Source organism: Botryllus schlosseri, chromosome 9, assembly GCF_051294905.1.
Source record: "Botryllus schlosseri isolate E-star chromosome 9, Bs_hap1, whole genome shotgun sequence".
NCBI classification, from domain to species: Eukaryota; Metazoa; Chordata; class Ascidiacea; order Stolidobranchia; family Styelidae; genus Botryllus; species Botryllus schlosseri.
The window spans coordinates 44845-62548 of NC_137244.1; the positions used below are offsets into that span (position 1 = coordinate 44845).

Below are 17704 nucleotides of genomic sequence, written 5' to 3' on the forward strand. Positions count from 1 at the left end.
TGTATTTTAACAGCTTGTCAGTTCATTTTCTTTTCGTGGTCGTTAATTTCAGTGTGTTAAGTAATTTATTTGAAAATTATGCCACCATCGTTTTAACATGTCTCTTTCAATTAAGTGGACCAATTTCCAGGTAATCCACGTCATATATTTTTTTCGTTCACTGGCGATTTCTGCATTCAACCCCCACCCTACGACCTTGTCAAGATCGAAACAAGTGGAAAGACATCCCTCTCACTTCGGGCATATCTGAAACACGATTTTTGGTCATCTCGGTGTGACGAAATTGGTCACCGCAAATACTATTATTTCAGAAATGACTGAAATTTCAAGTTGAGCGACCTCGGCTTCTACTGGTTGGAATTGAGTCAAATTTGGTGTGCAACGTTGTTTTTAGTAACCTGACAACTAGGCCGATGAAATTTGAAAAAAAATGTTTTTTTTCAACACCCCTAAGGAGCACGCTCAAATGACCTCTTTTTTAAAATTAGTCCGCTTTTTTGAAAAGTTTGGTAAAATGTACGTAAAAATTAAACTGAGAAATTTGAAATAAGTACTGATGTAACGCTCCGGCCGCTCTGCCAATTTTTTTTCAAATTTCATTATCGTATTGCAAGTCTGATTTTTTTTTTGAATGGTGTCCTCTTTTCAGATCCCCAAAATATGGTAACCCTAATCGACACTCAACTCTGAGAAGGCGAAAAAGTGCTCAGTGAGTTCACAGTATCATGCAAAAACGGACCATAACGTAGTTATCTGTAGAAGTGGATAATATAATTATGACACCCTAATATCATTAAAATGCCTGTGGTCGCACTCCTTTTGCGCTTATGAGTTAACATCTCCTTGGCTTCCAGAGAAGCCCAAATCACGATATACAAATGATGAGCCAAATTTCAATGTCTACGTTTACGGTTAAATCACTTGTATTCCCCACAACGCTTACACAGGATTGTCGGATTCCGACTAAAACAAAGCAAACATAGCAATTCGCCAACGTATATCTTCGGTCCGGTCATTCATCGTAATTTCGCCAATTCGGTTGTTTGCGAATAATAAAGGTATTGATGGAATATGGAACCGTGATATAAGGTGATTATTATATAGCGCAGGCCTGGGCAAATTGCGGCCCGCTGAGCGACTCTGTGCGGCCCGCGAAAGGCTGCTTGAGATTTATTATATCAAACCTACTTTTCAGTGTGGCTGCGTGGACTAAAACCATACGATGTATCAAATCGACCGGAAATTCGTTTACTATCAAGCCTGTTCATTAACATACCGTGATTACGCAGGCTATACATACCTCACATGCCTAATACAGATTGAAACTAAAGTCAATGTAGCATGTTATGCCTTTAGAATTAAAGTCCTAAGAAGTCACCAAACCTTCTTTGGTGCCATTGTCACATTACGCATTACACGGTCTGTGTTTCAAATAGTTACGCGATGTGTTTCCAAATCAATAATTCATGAAACAAGTGAATCATGACCCATGATTTCTATGAATATATCACCACCCATAAAGGATGTCAAAATAAAGAAAGCCGAAAGTTTAAATTCAAAGGTGGTTAATAACTGCAACCTTGGCTAATCAACAAGGCTATTTCGGTAAGCTGCACACTTCTCAGAAACCAGCTACCAAGACAATAAGCTATATATTATCCTTAGGACCTTAACTACCACACCTCATCCCCCCCCCCCCAATTGCGTGGCGAGCTCGACGGGCGCCCACGTCACGACGCACCAAGATATATGAACTTTAGGTCAACACGGGATTCCGAGAAAGGAATAAAGCTCGACAGCGAGTAAACCTTGGCCGAAAAAGATTGACCTTATGTTGACCGAAACCACAAAGTCCAATTTTCCATAGTCCAAAGTCCAAATATTTGCCAATGAAGAAATGCCAATCGGGGTCGTCTTTTTAGTTTGGTACGCATCGGTGATTTTGATATCTTTTCACATAGCAGACGTGAGGTCACGAAATAACAACATGTAACGAAGTAATTATACCAATGGGCATTCCCGAATATTTCCAAGACTACCACTCAGCTCTAGCGGTAAAACTGAGTAGGCCACTACGTGGGCTGAGAGAGGTTAAAAAGGTTAAAAAATATAGTAATATATTTACAATTACCAATATTACAGACCGATTGAATGATGAATCATGAACAAATTCCGCGCTTGGCGCGGTTTGGGCATGCAAGACGTCTCGGGCATCGTGCATCTCGATGGGAGATGATGTTGATAGATAACCGCGGATACGGGTTTAAAGAAAGTTCAAAATGTATCATTTTTGACATTGCTTCGAAATATGACGGCAAATAAGATATTTTTGGGGTAATTAACCGTCACTTTGTCATTCCTCCATATCAACACATCCACTTAGCACCAATTCGTATAATACACTGCTTGCAATTTGGAAATAAAGTCAATACGCTGGATATTCTAAAATTTCTGACTCGGCCCGCCAACATATTTCTGCTCCTCATTTGGCCCGCAGAGAAAAATAATTGCCCACCCCTAATATAGCGTATAAGCTTTATAATCAAGTATTCAAGCGAAAAACCAGGGCATGGATTTTGAGGAAATATTTTGGAATCATTTGTCTGGTCCGACCCGCGAGTGCTGTGAAGGTTTGAATCGGACCCGCGACGCCAGTTGAGTGTGACACCCCTGCTTTAGATGAACAAATCTCCAGGAGCCACGAACTCCGCAACTGCGGTGGATATCTCAGGCATGGAATATTAAATAATTCGTGTGGAAGGGTCTAGTCCTATGCGGAAGAATTCAATGATAAACGTGCGATGATGGGAGAAGAACGTTCAATATATTCAATGCAACTAATATTGGATGATAAGTACTACCGTCTTTCGCTGACAAGCTTCTAACGTCTTCCTGAATTCATCTGCTTTCCCAACGTAAAACATTGCATGGATATGAAGGGGAACCGAAATTGCTCTCCCGCGCTCCAAAATTAGTTTGTAATCGTCGACGGGTATCTCGCCATTCACGGCAATATCCAGGACATCCAACTAAAATGCGAAAAATTGATTTTTCAGACTTGAAGATAGCCATGGAAGATATCATAGGGTCCGAAGTCACATAATATAATAGGTATATATAAATACGTTTGTAAATACTCTATGAAACGAATCAGGAATCATACTTGATACTTTTTCCAGCAAGTCTCAATCATCGACCAATCGATGTTTTCTTTTGTGCGATCAAGCACGATCTTGCTTATCTGAATACAATATTGGTTTCATTTGATAAGATTACTTGATTGTTGCCATGTTATCCCATTTGAATAATTATTTATATAGTTTCAATACAATAGTAATTAGTATAAATTCTTCGATTCTCCATAATGCATGTACTACATCAGTTTTGGTCTCATCCAAGAACATGCTTTTTCCTAAATCTACTTATGAATATGATATGCATTGTGCAAACGGATGATATAGAAGATGGTGGTCAAAGTAGTCATCGTCGGTAGTCAAATAGACCTAACACCTTCAATTTCTACTCAAGTAGAGGTATAAGAATCAATATGCAGGTACTAAAAAAGTCAGTAGTCAAGGCCTAGTTTTGACTGAAAAATGATAACCGCAAATAGAATTGAAAGTATTCTAAAATCATAACCACTTGAGTAATTAGTTAAGTAGGAATAATCTACTTAAGCATTACGACAAGTGGAAGTACTTTGTTACTGATCACCTCTGGATATAGATAGTAAGGCACTGTGGCTATGTAACGTGGCCACTCGTCTTAACCCGAACTTACCTATATACTTGACACGGAGAAGCATACCTTATTTGAATTGTTAACTGCCAACTTTCCAAAACCATTATATGTTGCATGCATTGTTGATTTTCACCTCCGACAACGCCAAGGCTTGAGCGTACAATTTCAGTTATGAAATAGATTAAAACTCATCCGTGAAGTACTTTATACTTTCCCGAATCAAAATTTATGAAAACTTAACACGAACTACTTTCTCCGTATCAGAATACAAAATACAACAAGCCATTAGTCTTGTAAAATAGGGTTAACATAATCTGGAATCGGGTAAAAATGGTAAAATTTTTCCACTTCGTATTCGGTTGACTATAAACAAGGTCAACTTTCGCTCAGCTCACGAAACACCCGCCTGAGAGTTAGTTCATGTTATTTTATGATATCTCGGTCGAATTTTGCCCCGTGTTTCGAAACCGAAAGACGACCACTTGCGTAAGTACTTAAAGTATGAGAGCTTTATTAACCCCATCCATCAAAAGACTGCTTTTCAGAGTACAAAACAGGTTATGCCTACTCACATTACCAGCCCAATTGGTTTAGATTTTAAGCTACTTCCATTTCTACTCGAACAGCACCTTCACAAATACACGTTCTTCTCACGCATTTGATTTCTAAAAGCAGAAATTCAAAAGTTGCCACCACTGATAAAATGTAAAATATTTGCAAAACAGTGACTAAAGACACCTTTAAAAACTTTTTACCTGAGTACTTTCCAGGCCTTACATTTTCTACTTTGAACAGGTGTTTTAAGAGCTAACTTTACTTGGGATTGTGTTTAAATTCAAACCTATACTTCTGCTTGGACTTGATTCGCGACGCTGACAACATTCACCACTTCTGCGTATACTCCAGACCGACTCGCAATATTGACAGCACAAGTTATAAATTGAAACTTGCATCTTACTGCACTGCGCATTCTGCCTTTACTAAAAATATCAAATTCAATATCTAATAAGATTTTTGCAATATATGCTCTTATTAAAATAAGAACATATCCACTCTACTGAAAGTGAAGCAGCGAGTCATGAAGAGATGCCTTGTACCCCCAAAAGGAATTGGCCACCTGCACACTACCCAGCCGTAACTATTATTTATTCAAGCCCGCACAAGAAATCATTCGGTTACTTATTTTTGTCAGATATTTAAGTACTGATTACTGGATTACCTACTGAAAGATGAAGTATGTCTGAAAGTAGAAGCAAATCGAATAGTCAAATCCGTCTACCGTGATTCAAAATTAAAATCTACAGCAAGCACGAAACCAAATGAATAGCATAAAAAAATATATCTGCAACTGACCTTTTCTACTTTACACTCCAATAACTCCCGCAAATCAGCCAACTCGACATACAGTTCCTTAATCAATTTGACAAATTCTGTATCGAAGAGTTTGATAAAAAATTCTACTGCTGCGAGGGAATGAACGATTTTCAATGATAGAGCGGAATCCTGCGAAAATAAATTGTTTTGAGTTAGGTCACCATCCCCCAACAAGAAGCCCTAAGATATTTGTGTGAATGGAGAATTTTATTAGCAAAATTCAAAATAAATATCAGTGACTTGCAAACTGATAAATCAAAGTCAAGACGAGAAATTACTCCAACACCTCACACCGTAAGGTTTAGAATACGATGCCTTTGAAAATTGTCAATTTGGAGCGCCGCCAAAGAAAAATAACCGTCGTACAGAGCACTCAAACACAAACTCAATTACAAAGCATACATCAGCATGTAGCACAGACTAGGAAATTAAATCAATGGAAAAACAATCAAGGAATCAAGCCAGTCAGATTTTTTTCGGCTTGCGTGTCTTACGATCACTCAAGGTTCGCTTTACTATAGTGACTACTACTGCCTACTCTGCGTGCGTTATGAGAACATATCTTTTCAAACGAGTCGCCTGAAATTACGCACATGAACCACGTAACCGCTACATGCATTATATTGACCGAAACTTCTGAGAAATATATTAGGCCGTCCATATCTATTTTGCACCAAGCATGACGAAATTTTGACTCTGCACCTCAATTTCTCCGTTTCGGTTTCTCTCTTCCTCCCTTATTATTTGGAGTACATAATACTTTCTATTTGATAATTTATAATTATATTATCGAAAAGTAAGTTGGTAAGTCATTGACAGAACAAGCAAAAGCAGAGTGTCGGAAATAGGATTTACTTGTTTAAGTGCTACAAGTACGGAAGTACTGGAGTACTTCGGAAAAGTAGAAGTAATTGGTCATTGACAAATTCTTGGTTTGAATTAACAGAATATTTAAATTCGCTTCAACTCTTAATCACCGTGTCATTGTATTGGTTATTTGAACTGACCAAAGTTGAAAAGCGTTAGATTCAAGGCTATTTGATTTGAATAAAACAAGCAATTCGATTCCAAATCGCATCCCTTACAACGTTTTTTAATATATCGAAGCAGAAGTTTGTCCAGAATATACGTTGAATGCCACTCCCCACCCCCACACACAATGATTCAGGAAGAAGATCTTCAATTATTCAATACCAGACTTCAAAATATAATAAAAAGTTGTCTTGCTTGTTCAAAACAACAAATGGCAAAAACCCCATCCCTCGATTTAAAATGCCCATCAAACACAAAATTGCCTAGGGCTATCCAAGCAGTGTCCGAGTGTCCCAGTGTCAGGTTGGACAGACGTGGGCTAATACTTGGCTATCCACCTTCGAAAATGTCCCGCTCGGATATCCTAGGACATACATACAGAAAAACATTTCGGACAGTCCACTAAAAGTCCTAATTAAATTTTCAATGGATATCATAATTAGGGCTGGGCACAATGATTCGAGTACTCGAATCTGAATCGAGCATTAATTTTAATGATTCGAGTCGAGTAGTAAAAGACGAATTTTTCGAGTACTGGAATTATGCCCTTCTCGCCACTGAAGGTTAATTTGTCAACGAGAATTATAGTTTCGATACTAATTTTCACTGTTGAAGCCTTGAAACCTTGTTTGGTGGTATCGTAGCATACAAAACATATTGTACAAAGCTACGAGGTTACTTGACGCAGCACATTTCCGGAGTCATGATTATCCCACAACATAGTCACCAAGTGGAATGAAATCAATATGGTCACAAAAATACCAAAGTATCAGTTATGAGATGAATAACAGGCATTATATTCTTTGTGGTGACATTAACGAGACATATTTGGACTTTGACATATTCCATTCTGTTATGACGTCACTATGGGTGATACTCGATTACTCGACTCGACTCGAAGCATATTACGTGATTCAGAATCGAATCACTCAAGTACTCGATTTTGCCCAGCCCTAATCATAATCTGACAGTGTGCGGATATTTCCATGTTGTATCAGCTAAAAAGCCAATCACTCAAGTTCTTGCTGATAAGGGCATATTTTTTATCCTTTCAAAATATTTCAAGAGTACAGTTCGAAAGAAAATCGCACATTTGCACACCGATATTCGGGATAGTCCATTGAAATTGCGAATCAGAATTCCAATGGATAACATATTCGGACAGTGTGAGGATAGCTCCATCTTGTTTCAGATATAAAATCAATCTCTCATTAACTCCCGACGCTGATATGCACATATATCAGTCTTTCAAAATATTTCAAGAGAATTTGAAGGAAATTCGTCACTGGACGTGATTCTTCATAGCGACGTCACCTAACCGGATTATGCAAGCTGTCATAGAACGGTCAATATTCACTGTCGATCCTACATTTCAAGCTTTTAAACTTTTTCATTTTTGTGCTCTTTTAGCTGTCGTGTTACTGTTTGTTCCTGCGGTGAACATTCGCAATTCCGAAAGATGTTACGAACTTTCTGCGTGCGTCATGCCATGAGATATTTAGCGTTTTTCACTTGAATGCGCTCAATGGGTCGGCAGAAATGGCGACTGCGCACAGTGAATCTGACTTGATCGCCATATAATTGACAAGGACTATATGCTGGTATATTGGATAATTATTGGTATACTGCAGTGCTTTTCAACCTGTGTGACGGTTCGCACTTGTGCGAATGAAAAAAATTGTAATGCGTATGACGAAGGTGGTGCAAACGGTGCGAATGAAAATCCCAGATGAGTGCGAATGACGAAGGTGGTGCGAATGGTGCGAATGAAAATCCCGGATGAGTGCGAATGGAAATCGCGTATGATAATCGTTAATTTTTCTGACCTGGAATAATTCAAATAAACTTAATAGGAAATTCAAGGGCAGTGTAACTTTTTTGTTGCGACGCAATTGTAAAAACTTGTTTAACTTAAGACCCACCACTAATCAGAGCTCTCACAAGCCGTAGTGAATGAATATTTTCGCTTTATAATTATTACGTAACCAAAAACCTGGTTTGGAAGCTTGTGTAGTTGCAGACATACAGTATATCAGCCCTTCCGAGCCTAAAACAGGCCGGAAAATGACGTCAAATTGACTTCCTGCTTTCTTTAGCTAAACAATCTTTCGTAATAACTGTTCGATTAGTGCAAGGCATGGGGATAGTAATAAATTACAGACTCGCATTTGCAAGTTATTTGAACGCAAATTTTTACCCCTTCAAGGGTTATTAAAGTATGGACCTCAATGGTTTAATTTTGGGTCGACAATGCGCCAGAGCTATCTTTTAATATGTATGTAATATTTGTGGAATTTATTGCAAAAAATCCTGAGATATAGTTTTTATAAATCGAAGGTCACGGTGATTGGTACTGTAGCCAGTAAGCGAGACACGTGGAAACTATGGCTTCATCATGATAAGATTTGTCCGACTGGTAAACATGGTCGATGACCGTTGGGAGAAACTGGTGTAGGGACTAGGGATGTGCAACGAGCAAGTTCAAGTCTATGAGACCTCATTCATTGCAAGGCCAACCCCTTCTGCGTCGGGGTACATGAAGACGTAAAGTTCTGGCCAAAAAACCACTGATTGAAATACGGTGCGTAAACATCAGCGGCGACAAAACCTTGGCCGAAAATGACCGATGCTGGATGGCCAAACCATTCGGTATGGATATGCTTCGTTGTCGGCACGGAATGGTCCCGTTTTTGCAATCTGACAAATTTATTTTACCCCAATTTGAGATTGCGTGCGTGAGTTCATTTGATCTTCCCTCATACTCGCGAGACAGAAAATGGTAAATCGAAAAAAAAGTTGGAGCAACTTATCACAAGGTAGCGAGCTCTACTGTGCCTACTCTCCTTCGTCGTTTAGACCTTATTTTCCCAGACATAATGCAAGAGACTCAACACAAATAAGTGGGTTTTTCACCCTTTCGACATACTGGAGCCTCCAAAACAATTTTGTCAGTTCTCAAAATCGATTTCTTCCAGCGCGCATTTTGTAAATTGTGAAAAAATACCTTGTACTTTGGATAGGAGTGCAGAACAAATTTTAAGACCTGGCCATCCATGCAGTAATAGACGTTCATGTACAAAACCCAACACCTTGTTTGGCCGAGAAGGGTCTTAGTGAAATTGTTGAAATCAAAAGGAGCGAAAATATTAGCCTTTTTAAGGAGACACTTGATAGCTTAAGATACATAGTAGCCAGTTTGTTGGAAATCTGAACAAATAAAATTTGTATTTTCATCTTTTTTTTGTATACCAATTTTCAGTTAGTTTATGCGAATGAAATTTATTTTACAAAAATAGTGCGAATGAAGCTCAAAAAGGCTGAAAACCACTGGTATACTGTATTATCGACTTCGATAATGGTACATCCTCTTTCGTACTTTTATTTCGAGAATGTAATAAACTTTACAATTTTCGTAACGCATGATGTTTTAGCGATGTTACCCCGCTGAATACCACTCAACGATTGACATTCGTGCGTGGCGCGGCACCATGCGTGAAGTGAATGAGATCATAAGCCTTTTTCATCTATATGTGCAGTGGCGCATTGCGCAGCGAGCCCAGCTCACGTGATTGAAATTCCGTCTGGGAAGTTTGAACTATGATTCTATGAAGTGAATCGCTGTCTGCGGCGAAAAGCATTTTCGACATTTGCTGTGTGCCACTTAGCTCAGTGATCACTTAACCATAACCATAACCACTGGTTGTAGCAGTGTAGTCAGACAATGACATGGTTATAGTCAGAAGTGGCGTATCTGAACAACTAAAATGCGCTTGGTTATTGAATCCCTTAAGTTATTGTGATGACATGTTCGGTAGGCCTATTATTGTTCAGAGTCGCTACTGTTATAGTATAGTACGTCCTTTTATTGTAACCAAACCTGATTTCTTGCTCAACATAAGGTAAGAGTTACTGTTTTGTGATTTATGACTGGAAATGGATAGGAAGGTAACATTTGACTGACCACAAGCTATCAGAATTTTTGCATTAGACCCGTAACCCAAATTGAGTGATTGACATCCGTACTCAGTCGTGGTTGCTGGTATTTCAATCATGATATTAATATACTTGGCTTCCGAATTGTAGTATTGAAGTACCGATATTCAATTCTACCCAGCCCTATATATATGGTTATCGTATGAGTACTATATTGTAATATACTAACATGGATAGCTCGGCGTTGGATGCGGGGAAATTACGACGGATACGAAGATCTACCAAATATGATTCTGATTAAAGTTCTCATTCGGGTGGTTACAAGAAGATTCAAAGAAAACGAACATGTTCCACTGATACCAGTGACACGGATCATGCTGAAGCTCACGCGAAACAGTTCGAAAAAAATCTCGGCATCTTGAAGAAAAGTGAAGGAAGAAATCTGCCAGTAATCTCATGATTTTACTGACAGTGCATCACCAATTCACCAAATGCAGGTTAGAGCTTAATTCCTACATGTGGTATCAAAACAGCAAAAAATCTGCAGTTATGACTGTTTGATTTGTAAGAAGATTATTTAACTTCTATAGCCTAAAGCTGAGCCGAGTATACAGAGTAGAACTGAGTACTGTATGTAAGTTATGAATTAATTGAAATTGTTTATGCTCTTGCAATGATTACTGTAGAAATTTCCAATTTGATAACTACACGATAATGTTAGAGCTGGCGATCAGAACACACAATTCAATTACACGGGTCTCAATCGAAAGTTACTTTCGCACAGACTCCATTAAAAAAAAAACTGGTCCGGGCACTGGAACGCCCTCAAAGGGCCAAAGTCGGTATTGTTTCTATCACTGGTATCGTCGGTAGACAATGACCGTTCAATGTCTCATACTGATTATGACATCATTGAGCACCTTGGCAAAGTCGCGTGCCGTGAGTAGTAGTATAGATCGGTCGCATGCGGCCATTGTGGCTTATGGGTGCGGTCGCACATCGTATGGAAAACTCGTGGTGACACATCGTACTTTCTGACCCCCCGCTCGGTCGCACATCGTAATGTGTTCTTATGGGTGCGCTCGCACGTCGTACTTTCAGGTATAGGCTGCGTTGGCATGTCGTATTGGAAACTCGTGTTGGCACATCGTACTTTTAGGTATAGGCATCTGTCGCACGTCGTACTTTCGCATGTCGTATTTCGCGTATAGGCGGTGGTGGTGATTCGCCATGTGTTCTTATGGGTGCGGCCGTGAATCGCCGTTTCGGGTATAGTCAACTCTCGCGCTGTGTTGAAGAAGTATCAGGAATAGTAAATAGTCACGTGATTGATTCTTAGTTAATGTGTATATTACAAATTATTAAATATGACCGATTCGAGTTAATCCCAACGTTTACGGTGAGTACGACAATGATATAACGTTATTCTTATGGCGGTGGTGGCATGCGGCTATTGTATCGTGTTCTAACTCAAGTCTTTTCGCGCTGTGCCTATTGATTCCTACGTAACCTGAATAGCACGCCGACTTTCAGATCGGGTTATTCGCACCTTGTATACCGCTGTTTCGCACCTACAGAATAGTCTGCTGTTCACAGTCTCGACTTCACCGCAATAGCGCGATTTTCGAATCAGTCGCATGGTAATGTTTTGCTATTTAGTATACCACAGAGCGGTGTAGACGACGATTCGAATACCAACAATAACCGCGTTCACATACTAACACTCCAAAAAGGTGTGAAATATTTCCTACGACCACTCACAAGATAGCACATCAGAATAGTCATCTCTCGTGGTTTGATGTTACAAAGATAGGAATCACGCACAAGTAATATTTTGGTAATAAGTTTGTCACATAACCGGCGTAGACGGTGATACCAACAATAGCCGCGTTCACAAACTAACACTTCAAAAAGGAGTGAATTAGGTTGCAAACCCCGCGATCGCTGACAAGATATTGTCTCGGACATAACCATCTTTCGCGACTTGCTGTTACATACATCCCAATCACTCACAAGATATTATTTTGGTACTTAGTTTGTCACAGAACCGGATTTCACTGGTAAAATTTAATAAGTAACGAATAACAGAGCCAGCGTAGACGGTGATTCGAATACCGACAAATTTTCACTTAGTTCTGCCCCAACCTCTGTGAAGTTGACGCTTATTCAAAAAAGGTGTGAGATAATTGTAAAATCCTACGTCGGTGACGCGATAATGCATGAGACATAGCGATCTAGTTATAGTACGGTGTCGGAATCCATTCACGAGATGTTCTATAGGTAAATTGAGATAATCCGAAACGAAATATTTTGACTTTGGCGTAGTGTGAATTGAAATAGGATTGACAAACATGACTATCAACTTTCCCACAGTCCCATATTGATATTATACGCACATTGATTTGAAACAAGTAATGGAACATTGCAACTCTATTCGCAATCCGACTTTTCGTTTGTCAAAGCGACATTTTAACATCTTACCATATTCAAAAGAATTATTTACAACATTAACAAGTGTTCAAAATCCAGTTTTCACCTACTTGATTATATCACTGCAACTCACAAATTTGAATTAATTCATCCTGGTTGTATTCGTATGATCGGTCTTTTTAATTCAATTGTAAAGGTCGTTACTATTCTGAAGACAAAGTAAGCTATTTACTAATCGACACATAAATGACTTGACATAAACATATTATATTTTGAGTATACGAGATTTGAATGTCTGAACAATAACTGAGAAATAATTTATCACAATAAAATACATATATTACAGCGTAAAAGATGTTTGAATGTCAGCAACTCTGTACGGTCATAGTTACTACCACTAATTCACCCGACCAACTCGTCATGATCATTCCTGGAATCAACACAAATATGACCACTGACTTGAGTTAACCACAAAACAGCATCAAGTTTTAAATCCACTCGTAGCTTACGTATTATTTGAATGTTGGTTATTTTTTGTTGTAATTGAGCTAACGAAATAGTGTTACGTCTCGACATCTTACCATCTTACCATATTCAAAGAATCAACCACGAAAACATTGTCAAGTAAATCCGTTAACCGACCAACTCAAACAGTATCAATACGAAAAACAACCAAACATACACGAATCCATACAATCACTAAAACCTAAAATCCATAACAAACTCGGTTGTATTCATATCCCAACGCATCTTTTTTATTCAACTTGAAAAGTTATCACTATTCTGTAAGATAGAGGAATTACTACACGATATATTCTGCAAGACAAACTAATTATTACTCGGTATATTTTGTAAGACAAAGTAAATACTACTCGGTGTGCGGTTTGGGATTAACATAATATGTTTGAGTAAACGAGATTTGTCAGTCTAACCGTCGTAGTTGAGAATTCATTTCTTACAATCGAACGCCGGTGCTACATTGAAAGTTATCATGTTGTAAACATCCTTATTGACACATTGATTTTACATATGTAATAGTTGATCATGACTTGATTATTAAATTATTTGCGTTAATTAGATCTGCATTGTGGTAAATGTTATGACAGCAACAAACTTTTCAGAAACATTGTTATTAACATATTGATTTGTAAAACTATGCGTGTCTGAAATGTTTTTAGATATTCCGTGTTTGTACAAATCACTTTACGTATTACGGATATCAGAAAATATTTTTACAAATGTAGTTGTTTCCAGTAACCAACACTAAAGATGGCACAACAATTTCGTTATCCAACCATTGAACACCCGATGCAAAATGCTTTATTGGTCAAATTCGTGACGGCTAATTGAAACGACTACGTATAGAGTCAGTATATTACAATTTCATGTCGTTACTATTGAATCCAGCAATTGATACAATTTGTTGTCGGAGTTGTGACAGCGCATTGAAACATACACAACTTACAGAGTGTGAAAATATCACTTTGGGTATCGAGTACCGTTTGAAGCGTGCGATCAATACATAATTCCGTTCGCACTCTCTAAGACGTTGTGAAGTCTACAGATTTACACTTCAAGACTTTGATCAACACATATGCAATTTGGAATATCTTTACTGGATGCATCCTATTCGACTAGACTTGAGTAATACACAAAACTCATAGCATTAACAAAATCGCAATAGGCGCTACACTGAAATCTACGAAATGTTTTTCTATTGTTGTTAGTGATCATAAATTATCATTTGAATAAGTAATTGTAATCATAAAACCAAACTTGCGAAAGTCATTACCATAACAAAAGAATATTGTAGGTTGCTTGCTAAATGTATGCCGGAAATATTTGTAGAACGCTCACGACCAAAGAAATTGGAAATTTTCCCATTGTCATTCGTCAAAGTAAATGTCGTCACAATAATCAGTCACTAAAATACCTTACTTGTATGTGATTGAATCGCCGACAATTAACTCGGTAAATCAAACCCCTGAGAAATTTCATTCAGTCATTGGATAGGAAACAGCGGCACTTAATCGGTGTGAGTCGTTTTTTCTAAATACTAATCATATCTGTCCACCCAAGAACAATTTTCACTCACTTGGGTAACGAAACCAGTGTCCAATATCAATACAAGATATTTTCGTCACACAAAAATAATCAACTTCACTCGATATTCCCGTACTACGAAACTGTACAATGGTTTCATATTTTTTGTGTGACATGGAATTAATACCGATCGAAGTGACCGTATTGGAAATAACTTTTAAACAAACACACTCTACGTGGTTAACATTCTCGTCGATTCTATTGTGATTAATGTATACTTCATGTGATCTGGATTCATTTCGATATGGCTAAACATTCAACCTCGACGGATACGAATTGTCACACACTCAAGTAATATCATACCAAATAGTTATTTACAAGACACAGAAAATTTGTTTTGGTCGTTTCGATTTTATTACTAGAAATACTAATCACTTCGCTTAATACAATCTAGATTTAAACTCCATCGAACCTTTGGTGTCTATCGTTTGCTGGATACGAATTATGTTGATCTAAGAGTACACAATTTTCACTATCTTGGGTTATGAACTCAGTGTGTTAGCGATCATTCAATATTTTGTAGTATCAACTAGCTACCTCGTAGGATACGAATGATCATCCTCACAACTCTTACAAAAGTACGAAGGATATTCACATCACACAAAGTAATCGACTTTACTCGATTTCCTCACACTACGAAACTGAATGATTGGTTTGACTCTACAAACTGTTCTGATGTCACAAGAACTTTTTCATACGAATGGTTACGTATCTAAATATTCAAATAATCCAACACACAACTATAGTACTTACAGAAATATCATAGTTCTTGTAACAAAGTTGTATAAGTATAATGTTTGTCGTAAGTCCTACATAGCCATAATATCCGTCCGAGTTTGACTTTTAGAAAACATTATACCGACATCGCGGCATCTTTCAAAATTAAAACCACGGTGACTGCTTCAGAGACCTACCAATGATATTGCAGTAATACAGTTACTTCCACAAAAGAGTATGTATTCGACTCACTTACCACAAATCTAACGCACAAAACAATTTACTTTACTAGCGAGAAGCGCCGAGCCTCACATCCAAACAACTAGAAAGTTGAACTATATTAAAAAACGTCGCTAACCTTTGTGCACCAGCTGTAAATCACACAAGCAACATGTTTCAAGATTCTGGTTATTGAAAAACGTTAAAGTGTTTCTCCTGCACCAAGTCGTTATGTTGACGAAAGCGTATATTGTAATACCATGATCGATTTTCATTCGTTGGTCACAAACTGTCACTACTCTAAATAATTATTTTTCACACAAAAGCATACTTGTCACCAATCGTTTTCATCGAGCACGAGTTCAAGAAGCTTACTTACTACGACATGAATTGTTATTTTTATGTTGTGTAAATAGGTAATAATTTATTTTAGTAACACTACATCAACATCATCGAGTTGTGCGAATAGATTTACATGTGGTTTTAATTGAAGTACACAGCACGAACTAACTGTAGACTCCTCTCTGTTGTACAGCTACTCGGTAATCGAAATGCATTAACATGTAAACAACGATCTTGTTTCGTCACACCAAAAATATGTTCACTGTCGCGATACTCCGCACAAGACGTGCATAGCCTTTTCACACTCGTAATAGTATACCAACGTCAAGCGATAACGTTTAACAAGACCAACGACACTGAACCCAAGCCGTTTACCTATGTAAAATTACCACTTTCACTTGCCAGTCCATCGTTTACCTGACTAAACATATTATTTTCCTTTGGAGATCTGACGTTTACCCAGAGTAAGAAACCATTTTCACTTGTAAATATTTTTTTCCTCGGCTAACAAATCTTTTTTCACTTGGAAATATATTTTTTCTCTGGTTAACAAACCTTTTTTCACTTGGAAATATATTTTTTCTCTGGTTAACAAACCTTTTTCCCTGAGCAACACGCCATTTTGACTTGGTGGTCGTCGTTTACCCGAGTAAAAATATCATTTTCTTTTGGAGATCCGGCGTTTACCCAGTGTAACAATACATTTCACTTGGAAAAATACTTTTACCTAGAGTAACTAATCATTTCTCCTGGGTAACAAACCCTTTTCGTCTGGAAAACTATCATTTGCCTGAGTACCAATACAGTTTTCAGTTGGAAATCTATCTTTCACCTGGGTAACAATACCAATTTCGTTTTGAAAACTGACAACCACACCGGTCAATTTGATATTTTTGTATATTGTTACAACGGACAGTGACAAAAATACACCAACAACGACTCCGATACATTTGTGTAATCGCATATTCACTTGTTCTGGTGCATCCCGTCAAAACCCTCAGTTACCCACATGTAATGCACTATACATCGATGCGAATGTTTTGGAAAATTATGCAATAGGCTTCGATAATTCTGTGATGTCCTGGTTCGTGCTTTGGATTTTCCAGAGTCAAAATGTCTGAATAAAACACCTCCTTGACGATGGTTGGTATGTGGATAACGGTGTTCGGAAAACGGTTGGATTTATGTCACCCATCGCGATAACAACTCCAGGTCGAGTTTTCCTCCCGCATGTTTGCTATATTGTGTCTTTATTGGTCAATGTATGTCTCGACATTCAGTTTGAAATCGGAAATGATAAAGTATGTAACCGGATCCGGATATCAACTCTGAATCGATAAACCAATGGACAATATTCAAAGTAAACATGTTACACCCTGTGTTTCCACGAAAAAATACCATCCAGACATACGTCGCGCTTGTTTGCCCACACCAGTATACGCGCAAATGGAGGTGTGTGACATTGCATGCAATGTGTTGGTATACAAACATCGATCCACAGACATTATCATAGCCGGTGGTTTTGATGTAGATCGAATGTCACCCGATAACAATACCAATAAGCCACATTGCAATGACTCTTAGTCTGCGCTATTACATCGATATTTCGACACCGTTCACTGATTTAGTCGATGGTTTTATCGCGCTGTAACATTGCAAGATAGTCATGACCCAATCTCCCGACAGACCACCCAGATCAATTGGATACATTGGTCGATATCCAGCGTGTTGTCGACACCGAAGTTCTCTTGTTGTACAGCGTTTGACCAATGCGAACTATCGAATCACGGATGCTCGAAATGATTGCGATCAG

General features: G+C 38.2%; 1 protein-coding gene across 2 annotated transcripts in view; it reads right to left on the reverse strand.

Annotated features, from left to right (window-relative positions):
* LOC145446992 (uncharacterized) overlaps positions 1–17704 on the reverse strand; it is an 81475-nt gene that overhangs the window by 14549 nt on the left and 49222 nt on the right. For both annotated transcript variants that reach the window (XM_080325411.1, XM_080325410.1), the window contains 3 exons: positions 5095–5244; positions 3164–3241; positions 2862–3029 (listed from right to left, as the gene is read on the reverse strand). In XM_080325411.1, coding sequence (XP_080181537.1) covers positions 2862–3029; positions 3164–3241; positions 5095–5244 — 396 coding nt within the window. The remainder of the gene's footprint in view (positions 1–2861; positions 3030–3163; positions 3242–5094; positions 5245–17704) is intronic.